Source organism: Phoenix dactylifera, chromosome 2, assembly GCF_009389715.1.
Source record: "Phoenix dactylifera cultivar Barhee BC4 chromosome 2, palm_55x_up_171113_PBpolish2nd_filt_p, whole genome shotgun sequence".
Classification (NCBI taxonomy): Eukaryota; Viridiplantae; Streptophyta; class Magnoliopsida; order Arecales; family Arecaceae; genus Phoenix; species Phoenix dactylifera.
Window position 1 is genome coordinate 25,814,753 of NC_052393.1, and position 18,458 is coordinate 25,833,210.

Genomic DNA, 18,458 nt, shown 5'->3' on the forward strand with positions numbered 1-18,458 from the left:
CAACTCAAAATCTCATCCAAAATAATATTAGATGTCCAATCAAAGTGTCTTTCGTAATAGCATACATCACTGGCCACCATGCTTCAGTTAAGTATACCTCAAATGACATTGCTGCCACCACCACCACCACCATCACCATCGTAGACATATGTGGACAAAAAGTAACCCTAGGATTCCATATTGAAAAAGAGAAAGACAACAAACCCAAGGCCCACTTGTGATGAGAGTAATGTTTCAACTAATATAAAGAAGTATTAAGAAACTCTATAATGCAATGTACCTGCACTGCATTTCTACAAAAATAATATATGAATATGGTATCATTTAGCTGAGTGCATAATTTATGACACCGACCATTTTATCTTTCTGCATTCATTTCTTAATATTCTGGACATTCACTGGATTCCAGGTTGGATACAGGCAGCTTAGCCCCGTGGATGGGAACATGACCATATGACCTGGGATTGCAGCCAGCTTCGAGAGAGACACCACGAGGCAGATGAGATGTACGTAGGCTCGTGGACCTCCATAATGAATGCATGAAAACAGGACTTGGGTCATAAATGCATGGTAGGCCCGAAGATGGGAGACCCAAAAGGTTTAATTATATCTTCTAAAATTTTAATTGATCTGCTAAGTAGTTAAATAGACCTTCTGAACAAAATTTAACAGACAATTGCCATTGATTTCTCAGAAATAAACTTACTATGTAGAAGACGGCCTTTCTTCATGAGAAACGACACTCGCGCTTATTGGACAATTTCTTTTAAATCGCAATACCTTGATGTATTTTTTAAACATAGTATAAGTTCAATAGGTGCATAATTGCTGACTTATAGTTATTTGGAAGGGGTTGTATTTTTTGCGTGGAAGAAGGATTTTATTTTTCTATGAATTTGGCCGTTCCGAGATATTGATGAATAAAGTTAGATCCCCGCTAACCAAACACCTCCGGGGCGATAGTTAAGCAATATTAATTAGTCTTTAACTATCTTCACTATATTTTTTTCAAGAAATAAAGTAGAATCTTCATTTAATATAATTTATCCTTCCAATATTATATTAAATAGAGAGAGAAAATAAAAATAATAATCATAAAAATAACTAGTTATTAAGAGAGAATAAAGAAATACTTCCATTTTTTTTCATTTCCTACTCTGCCCATTAAGAGAGAATAAAAATGAAATGGCAAGTTTCAGTGCATACCACCATGATTGCTTTTGTGCCTACTCTGCCCATGGTGACATAATGCTATTTTAGTCATTTTTAATTAACAAATGGAGATACACCATTATAGCCAACAAATACTGTACTAATAAGAAAAGAAGGATTGGGGGCAACTATGTGTAATATAATTTGAATCCCACTAATCATCCCAGGTTAAGGGATAATAATTAATCTCCAACCACTTTTATTATATTTTCTTCCAGCTGCTTTTTAGAAACAGTTAATATCCTTGGAACAAGCTGTCTTTTTTGGAAGTAATTAATATTTTTGGAATAAGCTGCTTTTGGAAGCAATTAATATTTCTGGAATAAGTTGAAGCAATTAATATTTCTTAATCATTGCCCCAATGGCTATCATTTGCCAATAAAGTTTGGAGTATTTTGAGAACTGTGCAGGATGTGACCCCAATAACTAGGGCTGTCAACGGGCCGAGCTGCTCGGGCTCGGCTCGGGCCCGGCTCGGTAAAAGCCCGGCTCGAGCTCGGCTCGTTAGTCAAACGAGCCCGAGCCCGAGCCCAAAATGAGGCCCGTTTAAAACTGAGCCCCGAGCCCGAGCTCGAGCCCGAGCAGCTCGCGAGCCCAAACGAGCCCAAAAGAGAGCTCCAGCCTCCAAGCCTCCAACCTCCAAAATCGAATTGGATTGGGACTTAGCCCGTTAACCCAAACCCACGTTAATCCTTCCCTCCCACCTGACTGGCTGACCACCTCCTCTTTTTTTTTTCTTTTTTTCTTCTCCTTTCTTCTGGGTTTCTCCAGAAGCTTCCGGTGCCCTCCCCTCTTCTCTTCCGGGTGTCCCTCCCCTCCTCCCTCCGGGTGTCCCTCCCTCCCCTCTCGCCTTTCTCCTCCGCCGCCGATGCCGAGCTCGCTGCCATGACCGCCATTTCCGCCATGCCGACGATCCACGAAGACGTCTGCACGTGGCCGACGACAAGGCGTCTCCCTCCTCGTCGTCCCCTTCCACAAACACCGGGCTGCGGCGGTGACGACAGCGGCCACATGGAGAACGTGGGGCCCGGCTGGCGGGCGGTGAACCAGAGGGTCATGAAGGAGGCTCCGTGCTCCGTGGCCGTCCTCGTGGACCGAGGCTTCGGCGGGGGCGGGCAGGTGGGCCCGGCCGAGGTGGCGCATGGCGTGTGCGTGCTGTTCTTCGGAGGTCCGACGACCGGGAGGCGCTCGAGCTGGCCAGCAGGATGGCGGAGCACCCCCGGCGGCCCGGCGTGAGGGTCACCGCGGTGAGGTTTCGTCGTCATGGACCGCAAGCTCTCCAGATCCGAGCTCCCTCCGCCGCCCTTCGTTCGTCTCAGAAGAAGAAGGTGAGTCATTCTTCTCCTTTTTTTTAATTTCTTTCTATCCTTCTTTCTTCTCTTCTTCTTCTTCTCTTTCCTTCCTTCATTCTTCTCCGACGAACCGCCGGAACTGAGCTCGGCTGGCGGCTGCTCGTTCTTCTCTCCGACGGTCGACGGAGACAGGGACGGGGATGGCCGGATGGGGCTGGGGATGGGGCGGGCTCGGGCAAACGAGCTTCACGAGCCCGAGCCCGAGCCATGCCGCCCGAGCCCGAGCCCGAGCCCGAGCCCAATACTGGGCTCGGTACCGAGCCCGAGGCCCGAGCCCGAGCCGGGAAGTTGGTGAAACGAGCCGAAGCCGAGCCTGCGGTGGCTCGGGCTCGGCTCGGCTCGTTAACAGCCCTACCAATAACTGATATTTTTTTTATGCAAGAGATACAACTTGAACGTTGGTAATTTCGCCCTCAACTAACTCGTCATTTTGGTGACAAGTCCATAAATTTGGCAGGAGAATAGTCCATGGGAGCATAACGGGAGCTACCAAAGCATTCATTACTAATAGCTAAAGAAAATTAAATATTATCTGTAGAAGGATGGCGAGTGATGTCAAAAACGATAAGAAGCATCAAGTATTATCATCCATTGTTAATGAATGTTTTTCTCGGAAAGATGTCCTTGGGAGGTACCCTTCGTGTTGTGACAGCGGTGCAAGAGCCGGGCTCCTTCCTTCGACTTGTAACTTTATTTAATAAAATTTATTATTTTCTCTCTCCAATTTTCTTTTTCTCTATTATCATTTTCTAAAAGGATATATAAAATTTAGAAGAAGACAACATTGCCTACTTTTTGGCTATAAATATGCGGTCTATTTCCGTGCAGCTCTTCCCACATAGCCATATACCGACAGTCTCATCCGAGAGAGAGAGAGCGAGAGAGAGAGAGAGAGATGGGGAACACCAGCCAAGAACATGCTAATGGATTTCATAGCTTTAACGGTGGCTGCTCTAATGGTTTCCATGCCAGTGATACAGCCGGCAAAGTTATCACTTGTAAGGTATCTACTCTCTCTTCTCTTCTCTCCTCTCTTTCTCAAATCTAAATGGCTTTTGATTTTTTTTACTGTGGGAAGCTGCCGTTGTCTGGGGTCCAGAAGAACCCTTCGTGATGGAGGAGGTGCAAGTGCAGCCCCCTCAAAAAATGGAGGTCCGGCTCAAGATCCTCTTCACTTCCATCTGCCACCACCGATCTCAGTGCTTGGAAAGGCCTGGTAAAACTATTACAGAATACCTCACCTTCTCTTCATACTAATTTACCATCCAAACTCTATTTTTCTTGAGCCAACCTATCAACACTTTCTTCTAATCATATTACATATTTCTCCTCTATTCTCACTTCCTTCCATTTGCTCTAACTATAGTTTCCTTGTTGCTTGTGTCTCCTTCCTACCTTGACACCAGAACGACATGCAACGAGTCTACCCTCGAATACTTGGCCATGAGGCAGCCGGGTAAGCAAACTAGCAACAAACAAAATATATATATATATATATATATACACGTAACGTCGTAATATATCTTGGATTCATGCGGACAGGGTGGTGGAAAGCGTAGGGGAGGGCGTGGAGGACTTGAAGGAAGGGGACCATGTGATCCCAATCTTCAACGGGGAGTGCGGGGGTTGCGTCCACTGTAAATCCCACAAGACGAACCTCTGCGCCCGGTTCCGGGTGGATCCCTTCAAGAGCGTCATGGCCGGCGACGGCCAGCCCAGGTTCTCCGTCCTGGATCCCGCCGCCGGGGAGCGCCGCCCCGTCTACCACTTCCTCAACACCTCCACCTTCGCCGAGTTCACCGTGCTCGACTCCGCCTGCGTCGTTAAAAATCAACCCCGCTGCGCCCCTCCAAAAGATGTGCCTGCTTAGCTGTGGCATTTCCACAGGTACATATGCCACCTAAAATTTCTCACAAACTTAGTTTCTTTCTTTCTTTATTATTAAACAAAAGACTACAAAAAGACTCTTGGCACAGGTCCACTGTCTAATCAGATAAACCCACCAGAATGATTAGACCCACTATCTAAATAAAGAAGACAATCCAATCAGCAATTCCATTTGCCTTTCTATAGATGAAACTTAGTTATTCTCTGTAAAAAATATAATATATATAAATAAATATATTTTATTTATCAATTTAAATTTTTGAAATAAATGGTAATTTAATATGGTATTAAAATCGAGGTTCTAATTTCGAACCTGTCTCCGCAGCCGGATAAGTAGTGATTTTAACATTTTCTTTGCTCTAAACTTAGTTTAGCATGGGTAACACCTCAACCTGCCAGGGTTCTCTCTCTCTCTCTCTCTCTGTGTTTTTTTTTAGGTAAATAACCTACCAAGTTTTCAAAGATTATCAAGTTAGTCCAAATCGCCAAAGCTACACTGCATGTGGCTTCACATGCAAACCCCGTGATGTGGGGTAACCCTACTAATTAATTAAGATGATATATTGTTTCCATGCGAGTAGAAGAAAAAAAAAACTACTGGTGCTCGGGACAAGATGTGGGACAAGTGATTTGACTCTTCTTATTAATCTGTAAAAAAAAATCTTCCATTAATGTAGCTTCCAAGATTGCATCAGCACCCATGCACCAGAGACTTTTCAGAAGATATTTTAAAAGTGATTTCTTTTGCGGCTATCTACACAAAGAAGCATCACAGGAAGGAAATGATATGGTGCTCCATGTTTAAGCCTACTTCTGAATCATTGCAAGATCAACTACTTACACTTTTTCTCTTGATGTAAATGTCATACGTCATGACTTACGCTTCATGCTAGTTTTTAAGCATTTGTTGAGTGAAAGCAGGCTTCATATTATATAACATTAATTAATTGAAGTCAAACTGACAATAGAACTCTAATCTCCTCTCATTATCAACAAAATCATATCTATACTCCAATTCTAATCAATTCCTGTTATTTTTTGTCATTGAAGGCTACTTTTTTTTTGGAAAACAGAACCTAATTAAATCAAATATATATTTCTTGTTCCATTAACTGTTTCTGTCATTTCCTTTTTTCTTCAGTAATATTACTTTTAATCTGTTTTTCTTTTGACCACTTGTTAAACTGGAAGGAGTGGGAGCCGTATGGAATTGTGCAAATGTAAAAGAGGGTTCAACTGTGGCAATCTTCGGCCTTGGGGCTGTGGGCCTCGCGGTTCGAAATTTTCTACCATATGATCTATTATATAATTTATAAAGGCAAAGACTTAGTAGTCAATTTTATCTTTTATGGTTGAAATATCTCTAATTGTAGAATATTTCTCAGGTTGCAGAAGGTGCCCGACTGAGGGGAGCTTCCCAAATTATTGGTGTTGACATCAACTCGGAAAAATTTGTGAAAGGTGTGGTTTCCTTTGATGTGAAAACCTGGATCTTTATGCATGTGTTTCATTTACTAAAATTTTTTACATCATTACTATTAGTCTGCATTAATTAGAAACAAACCAAACATCGTTTTGTTGTGTTACTTCTGTACCCCATCTTTAAGCAATAAGTTTTATATGTTGCAATTATATTTAGGAGCATAATGCCAAGACTTTTAACATGAAGCTTGCAGTTGAGAAATCCTTAAAGTCATTACCATGTTACATAACTAATTGACAAGTCAACGAGGTTATCTTCTACTATTTAAACTTATTTAGATGATGTAATGTACAGGTAGCGATCTGCCAAGCTTTCAATTCCTTCACAGTGATTCTCTCGCTAAAGAGAAAGAGAGAGAGAGAGAGAGAGAGAGACTTTTCAATAATTGTGTATAGATTGTTATTGCATATCAAAGACACCGATGAATAATAATCGCCTTGCTCTTGTTTCAACATGAATTGCATCCTAAACCTTGTTCCTTGATTTATAAAGCAAGACTATGAGAGGCTTCTGATGTACCATTGCTTACCATGTAGGGCGAGAAATGGGCATCACAAAATTTGTCAACCCCACAGACTGCGACAAGCCTACGCATGAGGTATAATAATTATTTTATTATCTAACCAGTAATGTCCAAATCCCTTTTTGACTATAATGGTAGCAGGAATGGGTTTATCTGCTTGCAGTTGTAAGATCTGCTTCTTTTCAACCCTCTTGTTCCAACACTTCAGAGGAAGATAAAACAAAGAATTAAGCACTATACATAGACTATATAAATTTATGTGTACGAAGTCTATTAGAAGAAAATTTAAAATTTTCAATATCAAATTTTGAAGAAGACTGACCAACTTTAATGTGTTCAAATGTACAATGTTATATAATGGCTTGCATCAGTGCATGCATGCTTGCTTCACCCATGTGGTATTGATGGCAAGATGTGCAGGTGATAAGGGAAACGACGAAAGGTGGTGTTGACTACAGCTTCGAGTGTGCAGGGAATCTGGATGTACTCCGCGAAGCTTTCTTGTCAACCCGTGACGTACGTTTTCGGCTGTGCCTTTCTTTTTGATGAATCGACTTCTGCTTTGTTCTTATAAGCACCTTTAGGATAGCCATTGCGTGACCTTGTAGGTTTCAGAGCTATTCAAGGATAGGGATGCCCAAATAAGCCCTAGTGACTTCAATTACGTGGGACAAATGGTTTGATGTCATCTCTTTATCTTCATTTAAAGTTTCCTATGCTCGACAGTTGAGCACGCCACCCTAATTTGACAATGTCATAAATATCTCGCCTTGTGTGGCGTTTAGTTTACTGCCATCGGCATGGACCTGACATCATGGAGCCAATTGGCCAACATTAAAGACTCATGGAGTAGGACTATACATAGACTTTAAGATTTGTAAGAAAAGAAAATGCTGGGGGAGGTGACCCAAGAGTCACGGGAGCTTACTAATTAGTATTTGACATGTGGCTCCTTTTATATTCTAAGATACTTCTACTCATCACTGCATGGTTGCAAATGATAAAGCAATGAAAAGCTTGATATATTTCTCAGTAGTGTTTTGAGAATTTGTGATCTTTATAAAATTCTTACATCTCTCACAAGCTCGCTTAATTATTGTTCTTGGACGAACAGGGATGGGGTTTGACAGTGATTTTAGGAATCCATCCAACCCCAAGGTTGCTTCCCTTGCATCCAATGGAGCTCTTTGATGGCCGAAGGATCGTTGCAAGTGTCTTTGGAGATTTTAAGGGGAAATCCCAGTTGCCGGATTTTGTGGACAAGTACATGAATGGGGTAGGTTTCCAAAGCTACATAAGAATAATATATTCTTGTTTTGTGTCATACATACCATATAACAAGTCAACAATAGAGCAGCTCTACTTGTTTCATTGCACATATACTAGTAATTTTCGGTAACAATATTACAAAAATTTTCAACAACAATATCCCTTCATAATCTTGCTTATCCCCACTCTTGCAGGAAATCAAAATTAATCTGGATGGATTCATAACACATGAGATGCCTTTTACTGAGATAAACAAAGCTTTTCAGCTTCTGTCAGAGGGAAAGTCCTTGAGGTGTCTACTGCACCTGTGATACATATCTTAATTCCATTTGGAAAGGATTTCTATCAGTGAAATAACATGGAGAGACATCTTCGACGTTGCATGCATCTTTTCAACACTATAGGATGTCCAACTAATTATCTAAAGGTAAGGGTAAAAATTATAATCTTTTTCTTGTTTTTCATTTAGCAGTGGAAGCTCCGCATGTCACTGTTTTCTGTATTAATACAAACATACTTGAAAAGCACCCATATTTAAGACTTGAATACAATCCCGTCAGATGAAAGAGGTGTACAACTTGTGCTACTGCAACGTAAACTTACTGTTATATTTCCCCTCAAATATATAGATTCTGTGAACTGCTATAAAATCTGTCTCTGTCAGTCCTTCAACAAAAACACGTAACATTTCATATTATATATTCCATCTCAACATGTAGACTCTTGGGATTTATTGCTTGTCTTGGGACAACGACTGCTATCCAATCTATCTTTCATACTATATATATATATTGTTGTTGTTGTTTGTAGATCGATTGCTCTCACACAAGCATAATCAGATACATCACTAGTAATAAAATTATATATATATACTTTTTCTTTACCAACTGTGCTATTCTATAGAAGCAACGGAGCAAGCTATTGGAAATAATTAATCATGAGTAAGTAAAATCAAATAGTTTGCGATGTTTTGAATTAAAAAAGAAAAAGAAGAGTAGTATGTCATAAAATCTTATTTTTAATTAAAATAATAAAATGTCTTATTTGACTTGCTATGTATGTCCACAAGTGGCCGTATTATCTGCCTTGTAATGTATGTTCAAATGTTTTTTTTTTGTTTGTTGGAACATGGTGATGAAGCGTCTTATCTGCCCTGTTAATGGATGTCCATATGTTTTTTTTGTTGTTGGAACATGGTGATTAAAAGAATGAAAGCGTCTTATTTGCCTTGCCATGCATGTCCACAAGTGGCCGTATTGTCTTCCTTGAAATGTCTACAAGTGAACATATCACATCATCGCCTTCTTATGTGCGACCACAAGTGGCCATCATACTATGTCATATATATTATCTGTCTTCTTATGTACGTCCTTTAATGGCCATCACATGGACAGAGAGCGATGGTTAGAAACAGAGAATTGGTTGTAATATTCGAATGGATGATCCATTCTACATTAGACGATAGAAATTCTGTATCAATGGTCTCAGATATTAAATATGATCTACTCTTTTTAAATTATAATTTAGATATTTTTATTCTACGTATTAAATGATTAAATTAAATAGTTTAAATAACATACAATAATATGTGTTTTTGTATTTTTTGATATGTTAGCTTTTTAGGTAATAAATGGTATCTAACAATTTAGATTATTGATATGGAACTCTTATTTTTGGATACCAATTCGACCCAATCTAAATGGAGATCCATTCAAGTGTTGCTGTCTCTCTCTCTCTCTCCTATATATATACACAAACATATAATAGTTAAAGTGCAAGGGTATATACAAATGAAAATTATTTGCGCTATAGGGAGAATTAAGTTTCTAATAAAAAGTACTAACTCCAAACATATAATTAAATCTAAATAAATAGTTTTACCAATAAATATTCACTTTGATAAATATGCTATTAAATGGAGATTAGTGGCCTCTGATTATATTTTTTGAGAGGTTTATGAGTCTTAAGTTCCATCTAAATTTGATCTCGGCTTCCATATTGAATGGCATATTTAGGTTCCAATACATTACCAAGTTGACACCCAACCTAGCCCATAATAACTAGTGGACTAAGGCTCGGTCCAGTTTGCATGATAAATCAATATGGATTCAAGTAGGAAGCTAATTTCTGCATGGCAAACTATGGGGATCTGCATGAGAAGTTGGTTGTCCAAGAGCCCAAAAGCCATCCTATTGGTAAAGACTTGACATGTGAGATTAGCACCAAGAATTGATAGGCCTTTAAATCAGAGTGTAGAGCATCCATCACTAAAACAAAAATAAGATATCCCGACTCTTATGCGCCGATGCAAGAAAGAAGCGTTGGCAATTTTGTGAGCGCGCCAAAATTTGCCGATGCCTTTTAGTAGCGTCAGCGGGGATGAAATTAAGACGATGCTTTTTAGTGTTGTCCAAACTAAATTTATAATACGATACTTCTAAGCGTTGTCGGAGGCCAAGAAGAAAGAGGAGCAGACAACGCTTAAAAACGTCGTCGGAATTCTATTCACTAACTCTCCACTTAATATTAATTTTTTTCTTAAACACTAACTTAAGACGACGCTTTTAAGCGTCGTTGGACACCATTTGGATCAGACGACGCTTGAAAGCATCGTCGGACACCAGACGATGCTTAAAAGCGTCGTCGGACGTACACTAGACGATGCTTAAACACACCGCTCCACCGCACTTCCACTCCAAAATCCACCTTATAAAATGCCAAGCGATAAAACCCTAGCCACAATGGCCTCGAGCAGCCCCAGCAACCCGACGCTCCTCCGCCTCTCGGAAAATCATTTCCGTCTCTTCTTCCCCTACCCTTCGCCTCCCCCCTCCTCAAGCAGGATAAAGTAAATATAAAGCAAAGATGATTAAAGATAAACTAGATATATTGATGTGTCTAAGATTCTTTTTTAGCATTATAATATAATATTTATAAGTGATCCTCATTAACTACCTTAATATTTGCCTTTACAATTATATGCCACATGAGCCACTATTGCCAAGAGTGGTAGGTGGTGCTCCCAATCCACTAGCATCCTTGGCAGTAGTAAGATGAATCCTATTAATTAGTAATGCTATTTGTACTTATTAGCGCTTCATATGGCCCACTATTTTCATGCATGGTAGGCGTGCCACAATTCTTTTCACTTCTTGGATTGTTTGACTATTGTGCCCACTTCATTGATATGGCAAAAAACATTCTCGGACTTTGCTCTACTGGAATCCTCATCCTAGGCTGAGAGCTTCTATTCCCTTAAGTTTATTCCATAATCATTTAGACCATACTTTTGGTGTTTCAACTTGTATTCTTAGTCCGCACAACCCACTTGAAGATCTACTACTCACTTTATTCTGGTGGTGTTTTAAGGCTTATTATTTGATCAGCCTTTGGAACACCATTGTCAGTTTGAATTTGGTGTAAATATAATCTAATGATAATTTAATAACAACATTTTTTCTATTATAATTACAAAATTAATATGAAAAATATTATACTACAATTAAAGATTTAAATAGTTCATTTTTTTAGACTTTGTTTGGCATTGCTTTTAGAGAGCAAAAAAGCACCCCTTGGAGGAGTAGAAGCTCTTTTGTGTGATTTTGAGGTATTTGGTAAAATTTTGAGATAGTTTTCTAGCTCTTCAAAAAGTTATAAAAAAACTACTAGGAAGAGCTCTAAGGATGTTTTTTGCCCTCTAAAAGTATGTATACCGCGAAGCCAATGGGGCTGCGGATTGGGTGGCTGCTTATGTAGCTTGTCACTCCGATAGTACCCTGTGGGCTGGAGATGAAGAGTTGCCCCTGGCACTCTAAGGATACTCGTCAGGTTTGATCCACCCATCCTAGCAAAAAAAAAAAAAAAAACCTCCAACATTGAGCTTTAGCATATTGGTAACCATTCAGGACAAGTACAGATAAGAGTTTTAGCATCTAATATCTATATTCATATTAACTGAATTTAATGAAAAATGACATTTTATGGATGTTTTGATATTCAATCCACACTGATCTACATTTTGACCTACTGAATATTCAATGGTAGTTTCTCGATGCCTTCTAAAGACACAAACTACAAATTTGCTTAGCTCTTTTGTAGTGGATACCTCTTTTCCCATGACATAAATAAATTTAATGTTCAATATACATTTAACAAAGCTAGGGTAGCAATAAGATCCACGCTTACCCAATTTTATGAAAAAAAAAAAGTTCCATAATTGTACTCAAGATATAGCATCTGACAAGAAAGGAGATACAGTGTATTTACTGCATGCGTGTATGTTATTATTGGGCACTTTCTAATCTTTTTACCATATGATCAATCTTCATGGTATGGTTGATAAATGATACATATCCATTGCTCATGGTTTCTAAGGATTAAAATTAATGCTCTAGTTTATTGGGAACAAAATATTGTTCAGACTAAGATCTTGTAGACATAACAATTTCAGCAAAGTTTCTCTAATTTGCCAATACTTGACTGCAGAAAGCAAATGTTACAGAATTTTAGGCATTGAAAATGTCCTCAGTGACTTCTATTTCCCTCAATTCTCAATTTATGATTCTGAAAGAAGGGGAAAAAGGAAATATAGGTAATGACAAAACCTGAACAAGTGATACTGTATGCTGATCAATGCTCCAGATTTCTGCTGATAAAATGGCAATTAGGCTGCAGCTATGCTTTTAAGAAAACTTGATCAAACTTTTTTTGATGGTGTTACCAATAAAATGTGGCCAAGAAATTCTCCATGAGTATGCAAAGCAGTCTTGTAGTATAAAATTGATTTGGTGCAAATGATAAAAACTTAGAAAGCAGTCTTGTAGATGGATAGTAGAAAGTCCTATTTGCCAACGATTTGTGTCCCTTAATTTGCATAATGATGAAGCCTAAAGTCCCTGAATACAAAAATCTGACCTTTTCCACTTTTTTGAACTTGGAAGGATTCCTTTTTGCTTGAGTAGGTTGCTAATATTATGAATATAAAAAGACAATACAAACCTTCCCTATGTAATTTTAAAGAACGCTAAATGAACACATAGCTTTGAATACATTCATATAATTATTGTTTCATCTGCCATTTCATTCATTTCTCTATGACGTTATGTAGTAGAATTTACGTGGCTCACAGTATCCTTTTTTTCTAAAGTTGGCATTATTAAACTCCTCATATATGGGGATTGTAATTTTACTCTCTAAAATTAGTTAAAGAAATACAAGTTGAGATCTTGCATGTTCTGAATGCTAAACTCACAACTTCAAAATAGTGTAGTAAGTAATGAACCAATAACAAGTCATCGAATCTCAAGATGCTAGTAACTGTACAAACCCACTCCAAATGATCAATGCAAACTTGTGTAAAGGAAGATCAAAATGCTTAATGTAGACATATAAAGAAGCATTGATGTATTGTGGTATTAATTTTAAAGCAGTAGTACTTGAGAAAATGATTATCGAAGGATATTCTACAGATCTTCGATTTCCAAATTCACAGAAGGCACGAACTGAAATTTAAATCTAAGTCTAGATTATTTTTATATTATTGTATGTTACAAATTTTATGTATTATGTTATTTAATATGTAATGGAAACGTCAAATGACCAACTACATGTCAATATCTCTCTCATTCAAGGAACAACTAGAGTAACTAACACCATTTCGGACACAACTGGTACATTCCAAAATAACTCCGACTCTGACTCTTTACCTTTGGCCATGAACCCCTTTTGATTTGGATCGACTTAACTTCTTCTATTTTTGACCTGAACTGAAGAAGAATAAAAGAACAAAAAAATAAATAAGAAAATCAATAGAAGTAACTAACTTGAAATTCCATTTTCATTTCTAAAGGATTACCCAGAGAGCTCAAAAACTGGCATTGCATTGGATGACATCTTATCTCAAATCTTATGAGCAGAAAAAAACAAGCATGTTCATACCCTAGGACTTGGTCCCATCCCTAGAGATTTTAGACAAAGTGAACCTTGTAGCCAACTCGATTGCAAAAGGAAAGCCTTCTCTTGTTGCTGAATTGATGATAAGACTACAAGCTGTCAAGAGGAGGAACCATAACAAGCGTACACCTAGTGAAAGAAGAGAATTATGTGAGCCAGCTAATGCAACACCAACAGGTGCTTCCCTAGGTAGTTCTCCATTTTGCTCCTAATATTTCTTAAATCTCACTTTATGATTGAATTTTGTGGTTCATGTTAGTTCATGATGTTGCTAACCTACACGAATATCTAAACAATAGACACACTAGTCCTCTTCATGCAGCCACTAGATTTTCAAAATTGGGTTACACTTGTTAAATAAATAATGAATTCTTGAATAACATAGTTTTATTTTTGTTTCTAGTTTTTTTATTAAAATGACAATTTAAAAAATATAAAAAATTACGGGATAGTCGAACAATAAGAGAAAAGGGCTACTTAATGAGTGAAACAAAATAATCCCCTAGGTACAAGTTTTTTGTTCTTATTATTAGAAATGTTATCTCTATTATGAATTTAGTATATTAACAAAATGGTTTCTATTGTAAGATGGACATGAGGCGTATTTACCAAGTCGCAAGAGGAGATCTAATCCTTACTTTGTAGAAGGGATTCTTTTTAGCAAGAGGCCTACCACAATTGTGTGTAGCGGGTAGACTTGGGGCTTAAATTCTAGAAAGTACTAATTTTGCTTTATATCATAGTCTCCTTCAAATTCTTAACTATGACTTATCCTCATGCTCTAGAGACAAAGTCATTTTAGAGATTACATTCCTCTCAAGTTTTCAGTGTCAATTTATTTTATATATATCTTAATGTTAGTGGTAAGTTGGATCTTAATTTATTTTGACTCTTAATTTGATAGAGTCAAGGATTTTCCATGTTTAGTAGCCAAAAAAATAAAAATATTAATGTTTGTTAACTTGAAGAAAGGAAATTGGCTAGCTCCCCCATTTTGTGTTTTATGTTATTCTGCTATTGAAAGTTCTTCTCTTTTATTTCGGAAGAATTTGAGATTTTTTCAAAATTAGAACCAAATGGAGAGGACAATCTTCTTTTATATCTTAATCTTGGGGAGTTTTGAGACAAGAATTTGAAAAGAAATTTGTGAGCTGGTTGGGATATTCTCATTGTTTTCTATTTGATGGTTTATTTGGAAATAGGGGAACTCTGGATTTTTAGGTTTAAAGATAAAATAGATTTTATTCCCATTTAGGAAATCTGAAATTGTTGAAAAATTCTATTCCATCTACTAAGTTATCAGAGCAAGTTGATTCTTTTGAGATTATTTGTTTTTTTTGATATTTTCTTTCTAGAACTCCTTTTTTTTTGGACTACGTAGTATTAGTATTTCATGAGTTTGATGGAGTAGTATTCATGGGTCATTTTTTTCTTAATCTTATTGAGAGAAGAAAGAATTTCCTCAACCTGCTCAATTTGAATCTCTCAAAACTTATTGAAAAGTAGTAAAAATTAATAAAAGTAGGAGGGTTTATATCCCTTATTGTTTCATTGATGACTCAAAAAGTGATATACATAGCCTTTATTTATAATAGCGAGGTTTATCCTAGCATGATTCAGTTTAGATTCATCTCCTAGTTTGAGCATAACTATCTTTTCTAAAATAGACATGATTAGTAGAGATAAACATAAAAAAGCTAAAATCCTTCAGAAAATAGATTTGGATTCCTACATCAACATTGCCTTCCATTGCTTTGCTTAATTCTTTCTAGATTGAAAGTTGTTACAACCCATCAAAATCTTTCTCAAAAAGAAAATTTTTAGTTGGAGCGGCCTGTTTCGGAGTCCAAATAATGGAATTTGACTCTAACCGCTAGTTGTATCACATTGTAATCTCAAAAAGTTACCTATTTTTTTCTAAAAAAATGATCATTTCAATTGGACGACGTATGACTAAGTTATGACTTCTGAATTAAGAGGCATCAAACAGATTAGCAAAGATTTCCTTTAACTATGACGCTAGACTGGGTGACTGCAAGCAAGAGTGCGAACTTAAAAGAGGAGGATCTTGGATGAAATAGGAAGGAGAATGTTAGCTTGGGTGACGTAGTGGGTTTCTCTTACAAGCTCTATAAAACTCATTTGGTTCGCAGAAAAAGAAGAGGAAAAAGTGTGGTCAGTGGGAAAACAAAGAAATGCCTCTTGTTTGGTTAGAGTTTTCAAAGGAGGGAGATATATAAGAAAGTAGCATTCCCATAAAAAAGAAAAATCTATGGGAGACATAGAAAAACTACTTTTCCACCAATTGAAAATTAGGGTTCTTTCTTTTTTTTTTCAAAAGTATCTTTAAGACTTCAAAATCTATGGGTAAGATTTTTTTTATTAAGGGTATGATAGGTATTTCATACAATCTTCTGAGGAAAGTAAATGTTCAACCCAACATAAGCCACGCTGGAATTTGCTATTTTATATGATCAACCAAATATGCTCAGACTATTTTCTCAAAAATTATATTTTTAAAATTATTTTTTTTAAAAAAAAATTTGGTGAGAAAAAAATTTTCAGCGAGCGGAAGGAGTCCATAATATCAACAAAATGATGGGAGAAGGGCAAGAGTTTTTTTATTCTCTCACTTCTTGTTGGTCACATGAGAATGACTTGTAACATACCTTACATGGTTACATTGTGGCTCTTGAGACACCCCTTGTACAATCGTACTAGAGCATCCCAAGATGCATATGGAATTCTAGAAGGCATTGTATAAAATAATAAAAACAGTACGTAGATAGAATTAGGGACAGTCCTCAGACTTTACTCATGCACTAAGAATTTAATTAACATAGTAAATCGTACATATGCCTAACCACCCAAAGGGGACAATTTGGGAAGGGGATGTACTAGTCTGTGTGGTCCATTTACACCGCGTTTAGGTGACAAATGCCTACTTGCAAGTGCACGTGTACCGCCACTCTATTATAATAGAAAGGAACTTGTCAAACTCCTACAAGTTTTTGCTCCTTAATCCCAATTTTGTATTGTTTTTCATTTTTATCTTCCAACATCCAGGAAGAAAATTAAACTAAAACAAAAACACAAAAACAATAACAACAACAGCAAACTAGCCAAAATTTTAACCTTTTATTTTAAATGAAAAATAAACATGGCTTTGGCACAAGCTTTTATCTACACTATAGAAAAAAAAAAATATTGCTGACTCTATATTGCTGGTGCTAGATAGAGGCGTCGGCAATTTTTTTCCAGCGAGAAAACTTGCTGGCACTTCTAAAAAGCGTTGGCAAGTAATGGGCTCCGTCGACGCTTTAGTTAGCGTCCCCAGAAGCCGCCAATTACCGACGCTTATAAGCATCGAAAGGGTTAATCACCTCCCACCTCTCAGATGCAGCAATGGCTTCTCACATATTTTCTATGTTTAAAAAGCAAAATAGGTAAGTTGCTATGGGGTGTGGGCGAAGAAGCAGACGCGGCGATGGTAGGCGGTGCCATCCTTGCACAGTTGGGTCCGATAGCGGGACGGACGAAGCCAGCATTCGAACACCCCGTGGGTGAGCTTGCAGGCGTCGCCCCGCTTGTAGTTGCCCTTCTGAAAGTCTGGGCAGGCTGTGCTGGAGTAATGGTACTTCCGGGGGTCCCTTTGACGAGCCTTCTTGGGAATGCCCCCTCGCACACCGCCGCACCGTGAACTCGTACATCTGGAACTCGTCGCACGAGTAGGCATCCACCGGCGTGTCTGCCAGCATCGACTCGCCGGAATCCTCCCCCGCTGAGTAAGGCTCATTGCAGGGGAGATAGCGCTGTAGCACGGCCAGCATCGCCTCGCCCAGTGCGTAGGGGGAGTAGTGCTCGCTGTCGCTGGTGACCCCGCCCACGAGGAGGTTATACGCGACCCCCGCTGTCGGATTGTCGAAGGGGGTCCACAACGAGATGTGAACCGTTGGATTGTAATGACTCCCTTCTCCCAATTTGGGAGGATTCCTGGAGTCGCACGTCCGGAGCATCCAAGAGAACCTGGGTTTCAGCCAGAGAGGGAAAGGAGCGTCGTCAGAATTATCCAACTGACTGATTAGTACTAATTTTTCTTAAAGTTGGGCCAGATGACAGACGCTTAACCACCCTTGAGGGTCACTTGGGCCAGACGATGCTTTTAAGCGTCGCCGGACACCAAACCACCCCCCAACTGCCCCTATAAAAGGCTAAGGCGATGGAACCCTAGCCACGGTCAAACAGAGAGAGAGAGAGATGAGAAGGGGGCGTTCAGGATGATGATCTTTGCCGCTGCCGCCAAAGGGGACGCCAAGCGGGGGGACCGGATCGCAGTTTGGTGGTAGGTAGAGGTTCTCTTGTGTTTCTTTTTTTTTGGATTTTTTCTTTATTACTGGTTCTTCTATGGTTCTTCTGTATTCTTTCCATGTTTTCGGAAATGGAAGATGGCACTGAGGAGCGGACGGAAGAAGGGAAAATAGAGTCGAGGTGTTCTCTTCACGACAATGAAGGAAAAATGGAAGAAGAGATTAGGAGTTGAGGAGTGGACTGAAGAAGAGATTTGGGATTCCGAAATCCTTTTTGTAATTTGTAATTTGTAATTTCTTGAAGAACGGAACACGGAGGTTGGAGTTCAAGTTGGGGTTGGGGTTAGGAGATTACTCTTTGTAATTTTTGGGATTATTTTTATTGTAAAATTTCTGGGGTTATTTCTATTGTAAAAGATAATTTGACAGTAGGAAAACATACATTATGTTTTTCTTGTGTTATTCCTTTTTTA

The 18,458-nt window shown here is 38.5% G+C and overlaps 1 protein-coding gene and 1 long non-coding RNA gene across 2 annotated transcripts; both read left to right on the plus strand.

Moving 5' to 3' along the window:
* The first annotated feature begins 3,398 nt into the window (after positions 1-3,398).
* On the plus strand, positions 3,399-8,312 carry LOC103722920 (alcohol dehydrogenase-like 4). The gene is given in 12 exon segments (XM_039123764.1): positions 3,399-3,565; positions 3,640-3,752; positions 3,754-3,780; positions 3,971-4,020; positions 4,107-4,389; positions 4,391-4,451; positions 5,643-5,725; positions 5,837-5,912; positions 6,471-6,532; positions 6,878-6,973; positions 7,572-7,733; positions 7,921-8,312. Coding segments are annotated over 12 exon segments (1,236 nt in total). The 5' UTR covers positions 3,399-3,459; the 3' UTR covers positions 8,038-8,312.
* An 8,317-nt stretch (positions 8,313-16,629) lies between these two features.
* LOC120104483 lies at positions 16,630-18,435 on the plus strand. Its single transcript, XR_005506879.1, has 2 exons — positions 16,630-18,020; positions 18,124-18,435. It is a non-coding gene; the product is annotated as an uncharacterized LOC120104483 (long non-coding RNA).
* The last annotated feature ends 23 nt before the right edge of the window (positions 18,436-18,458 follow it).